At 48.0% G+C, this 5,332-nt stretch overlaps 1 protein-coding gene across 1 annotated transcript; it reads right to left on the bottom strand.

Annotated features, from left to right (window-relative positions):
- Positions 1–288: 288 nt before the first annotated feature.
- LOC116570443 (cathepsin L1-like) lies at positions 289–4,135 on the bottom strand. Its single transcript, XM_032307579.1, has 8 exons — positions 4,070–4,135; positions 3,531–3,666; positions 3,118–3,240; positions 2,872–3,018; positions 2,465–2,689; positions 1,857–2,019; positions 880–997; positions 289–412 (listed from the first exon to the last, which is right to left on the bottom strand). The coding sequence occupies exons 2-8, from the start codon at positions 3,654–3,656 to the stop codon at positions 313–315; spliced, it is 1,002 nt and encodes a 333-aa protein (XP_032163470.1). The 5' UTR covers positions 3,657–3,666; positions 4,070–4,135; the 3' UTR covers positions 289–312.
- Positions 4,136–5,332: the final 1,197 nt, after the last annotated feature.

Below are 5,332 nucleotides of genomic sequence, written 5' to 3'. Positions count from 1 at the left end.
ATAAGAGTTAAAGTAGTAACATTTTACCTCCCTTCTACTTTGAAGTTTTTTATTAAAAAATAAAACTTCATACATTTTTTAAAAAAATGAAAATCCAAAAGTTATTAGACAAGTCTGTCATACAAAGGCTTTTACATCAGTAACGAGCGAAGTGGTAACATTCCTCATATAAAATCCACACAGTCAGATCCCAGCTTGGGTCTTCAATGGTTCATGTGTTTTATCCCATATCATAAGATGTGGTCGGCTTTCGAACAAAATTCATCTTCTCGATATTTGGTTCCCAGTCAAGGCCTTCTGTACGCCCTCATCTCACACGACAGGAAAGCTGGCCATGGTGGCGATTCCACAGTGGTTGTCCCGGTCCTTGGCCAACAGCATGTAGCCCTCCATGCCCCAGTTTGTACCCCAGCTGAAAGAAGACAGGGTTTGCCATTTATTACAAACAATCAACCACATTTCCCCTCATGAACCATCACACCCGACCCTGAGCAGGGCACCAGAGGCCAGGACAGATTCAGGAAGAATCCGGAGAGTCCGTTCCTGTTCCTGCTTGAGTTCTAACCCAGCACAGAATTCCGTCCCCAGACCTTTCGCAGACGATGAATGGAAACACAGAAAAAAGAAGCTCTTGGGGCCAGATGCATTTCAGAAATGAGAAAATTTTCAAGTTGAGAAACGCAATGGTAGCAAAACCATGGCAGGACCCTAGCAAGCTACTGCCGTCATCACATGAGTATGTCCCTTCCCCCTTAATGGCATAAACACTTCAGGGATTTCAGAAGCGTGCTCAAGGGTTTGAGGATCTGCCTCCAAACACTGATTCTAGAAAGAATTCCCTTTTCAATTTCCAAGGTAGGTGTTCTTGGCTCTTTATACCTGTTCTTGACAATCCAGTATTTTTTGTCCTCCGATTCTTCTCCTTCAAAGCCATAGCCAACCACCAGAACGCCGTGATTCAGGCGTGTATTGCTGCAGCTTGGATCATAATAAATGCCTGGAGAAGAGAGATTCAGTGCTGAGCGGGAACACCCAAGTGACATGATAACATGTGACAACAACCTAGTGACCACAGCAAGGGCAGCATCTCAAAATCCGGTTGTGATAGCAATTGAGATAAGGTTTAGAAATCAGATCTTTTCATTTAGCTAGGCTAGGGATTTAGGTCATCATCTAGTACTACCAGAAATATATGTTGTCACAATGTCTTTTGTGAAGAACAGTGAAGAGGCGTAAAAGAGCACTTGTTGAAACTTTGTCATTCTACCCTATGATGTCAGCCGAAGAAGCAGCAGAGAACAGAAAATTACTTGAGTCAAGGGGTTCTTTCCAGTGTCTATTTCAGTAGTAAAATTCCTTGGAAAATTTCAAGGTCCAAACATTGGAAAAAAGTGAAGTAAACTACACCAGTCAAGTTATGTAGTCATTTAAATATATTTATAGGGGTGCCTGCGTGGCTCAGTAGGTTAAAGCCTCTGCCTTTGGCTCAGGTTATGATCCCAGGGTCCTGAGATCGAGCCCCACGTCAGGATCTCTACTCGGCAGGGAGCCTGCTCCCCCCACCCCGCACCCCGGTCTTCCTGCCTCTCTGCCTGCTTGTGATCCGTCTCTCAAATAAATAAATAAATAAAATATTTTTAATAATTAAATATATTTATGAAGTGCTTAAAAGCCTGGGGATATGGGTCAAGTCATGCCAAATGGTGACAACAAGCACAAGGACTACATATACAGAATGAGCCACCATGCTAAATCCATACCCTCCTGAGTCCCACATACAAAAAAGCCCATCTTGTTGTATGTCATGCTGGTTACCCGTATTTTCTGGCCAATTTTCTAGGTAGACAAATGCTCACCTGTTTTATAGAACTGGAAGGAATACGGGCTTGAGTCTACAGCAGCAGAGACGGGCCCCACAGTTGCCACTGTGGTCATAAGACCATCCTCCTCATTTAAGACGTGCCAGAAGGTAGTCACATTGGCGGCAGATTTCTCAGGCCTGTATCTGCAGTAGCCATTCTTTCAAAGGTAAAGGGGAAGGGACTTGATTAATACCGTCCACCTCCTGGGGAACACGAGCTCAAGACAGTTTGCAGCTGAATGATGTCCAAGTCGAGTGTGTTATAAAACATCTCAAGAGGCAAAATATGATTGCTTGTTTTGAAATTGAGAAATGAGGCAATATCTATTCAATGAGACACTCCTTTGGTCTACTTGTGCATAGATTTTTCACTCTGGAGATCTGTACTGTATTTAGAACGATATTTGTATTGCTGTGTGGCTGAGAAGTGGGAACACCTGTATGGTAACCCTCTAGGTGGAGAACTGTGCCAGGCTAACAGATTTTAATCTGTTCTGACCATGTGCAGATACAGAGTCTACAGTCTAAAATGAGAATTTGAAATATAGGCTTTGTTTTACTGAATATACTCAACTTTGATAAAAGATAAGGAAGTCTGTTTACCCTTGCAAGATACGGGTAGGATTCCTCAGATTCCAGGCCTCCGTTGTCCATAACATATTGGAAGGCAAAATCCATCAGGCCACCGTGGCAGCCCTCATTGCCTTGAGACCAAGAGCAGTCCACGAGGTTCTGCTCGCTCAGTGACACAAGTTTGCCCGTTTTCCGGAACATCTGTCCTTCAAGGGCACCAGCTGCACTAAAAGCCCAACAAGATTGACACTGACCCTGAAAACACAATGATACAGCTCTTAGTCTCAAAGTTAATAGCAAGACTTGACAATAGCCCTGACATCTGCAAACTCTTCCAAAACATAACAAACTGTATATGGTTTCTCAACTTCCATCACGAGGGCACTGGTTCTTCTTGGCTTTGCTCTTGGAAAGGGAGCTGCCGAGTACTGTCTCACCTGATCCTTCACGGGGGTCACGTAGCCTTTCTCTCTCCAGTCCACGGACGAGGGGATCTCAGCAAAGAGAGGTGCTTGGAACACATTCCGGTCCTCTTGCTTCTGGATTTTAAGGTCACTCAACACCTGTTGGAATTCTTCACTGGTCTTCAAGGAAAAGGAAATAGAATGTTGACAAGCATGAGATTTTTTGGAAAAAATCCTTAGAGGAAGCACAAAACATTCAGCAACTCCAGCTGCACTCACCAGGTCACCAAAGTCATTCATTGCCATCGTGAAGCTGTGTTTCCCTTGGCTGTACTCCTGGTTGTGCTGTTCAATCACTTTCAGATTCATCTCCCACACTGTTCTCCTCCGCCCTTCTTCATCCTGGAGACAAACATGCAACCATCCTGTTGATTTCTATCTAAGCCCAGCTCACCTGCACCAAGTGGATGTGCTCACAGAGGGAGGAGGGACCTGGACCAGGGCTGGGCTGATGCTCCAGGAGCTGCTCTCCAGCAACCACACAGCAGGACATCTGTCCCCATCATGCACAGTCACAGTGCCCTGCTACCTGCCTGGGTACCAGTGGCCTCCAAAAACTACTCTCCACTGTGGACTCCCACCAGCATGGAACATTCCCTGGGGTCTCAGTGGACAGCTCAGATGTTACCAACCTTGTGGTATAGTCTCTTGTGGGCCGCCTTCCACTGGGACCAGCGTGCATCTAAGCTCTGATTGGGTTGTGGAGCAGCTGAGGCTATTCCCAGGCAAAGGGCAGCCAAGAAGAGAGAAGGATGCATGTTCCAAAACCTAGGAAGGGAAAAGAAATGTGTTTTGGATTAGACCAACCATCTAAAGAGCCATCCTTTATTCTGAGGTGTTAGAACCACTCTGGTACAGTAAAGACATTGCGTTAATCCTCCCACGTGTTTCCACGGGGCTGTGGAGAGGTGGCGCGTGCAGGGGGCCTGCTGGCCTGTTCCCCGCCCTGCAACCCGCAACCCACCTGCTGCTTCCAGAGCATGTAGATGGCAATACAGGGAGTGACAAGCCCTGAGTCTGGGGTGTAGGGGTCAAGCTGCCATGCCTAGAGGGACCAGGCCCTGGAAGAGTGCCTCCCCAGAGCCCTAAACCCCTGGCCCCCAAGGCTGGTACCCCCCTCCCCATGTTTGAAGGGGTAGCCCTTCCCTTCAGTTCCAGGCTGGGATCTCACCTGAGGCAGGTGCAGTCAGAGGTGCAGGTCGGAGGTGTCCAGCACGCCTGCTGATGGGTAGGAGACTGTCCATTTAAGCCTGGGATTTGGCCCTGCTGGTCCTGCCCCTGGCACCTGCCTGCACAGCAATTGGCTGAGCCAGCCTGTGGGAGGGGGCTCTGTGCCCTGGAGCTGGGGGCCTTGGGGCATGTGATAGCTGGGTCTCTACTTGTCCCAGGGGAGATTGTGCCTGCCTCAGGGGACCCGGGAAAGTCAAGTGAGAGGACTCGGGAAAGCCCTGTAGAAGGGGATCCAGCACCTTCCTAGGGACCTCGATCAACTAAATAACAGGAATTTATGTGTTGGCAGGTGGTTCACAAAAAGAGGCTCACAGGGAGCCCCAAGTGGGTTTCCAGCATCACCCTGCCTATCCTCTAGTCTTTGGTTAAAATCTCCCTGAGGGCTGAGAACAGGATAATCTAGTCTTATTGTTCCTGTTAATTCCAAGCAAAGGGGCAGCTGGAGGAAGTAGAGCCCTCGGGGGATAGTGTTATCACTGTTTCAGGGGGTGCTGCCTGTGCTCTTGGGAGAATCTGGAGACAATTGCTATTGTCCAAACAGGGGATGCCCTGGGCAAGGCTCAAGTGCTTTTCAGCAAAGGAACGGATGGTAGGAGTGTCCAGGGAAGGTGTGGTGTTTTGGAATGTTCCTGTCCTGACTGCCCCCACCGGGATTCTTCCTCCCTCCCAAGCCTTTCTCAAAACCAACAGAAATGATTTACTTCCAGAAAAATATGGTTTAACAAAGGGAAGAAAGACGGAAGGTAGAAACTGCTTTTTCCTCCCCACTCTCTGCCTCATGGATGATTGTGTTTCTCAGTGTCCAATGTGCTTTTCTCGAGATTTAAATTTAAATGTTTTAGAAAAACAGCTCTTCTAAAGAGGAAAAAAAAACAAAGCATTCATCAGCAGACCATGAATTTTCCCTCTGATGACCAGTTTTGCTCTTCTTAGGAACACGATTCCACGCGTCTAGACAGTGGGTCACAGCCTCCTTCTCTGGACCTCCGTGAGACTCCCTAGTGAGCTTCCACACTCCTCATCTCCAGCCCTTCTCTGCTCGGGGAGGGCAGGGGAGAAAGGAGTTCCATACAGGGGCCGGGAGTCAGGGCGGGGCTGGCATGAGAATTCTGCCCCTCTCGGCTAGTCCCCCACCCTGGCAGGCTCCGCAGCACCCCCAGACTCAGTTTCCTCGTGCAGGATGTGGGGCAGTGATTTGATTTTC

The sequence above is a fragment of the Mustela erminea genome, chromosome 12 (genome assembly GCF_009829155.1).
Source record: "Mustela erminea isolate mMusErm1 chromosome 12, mMusErm1.Pri, whole genome shotgun sequence".
In the NCBI taxonomy this organism is placed as follows: domain Eukaryota; kingdom Metazoa; phylum Chordata; class Mammalia; order Carnivora; family Mustelidae; genus Mustela; species Mustela erminea.
The sequence above is the reverse complement of the archived record's forward strand: the minus strand, read 5'-3'. Positions and strand labels throughout refer to the sequence as shown.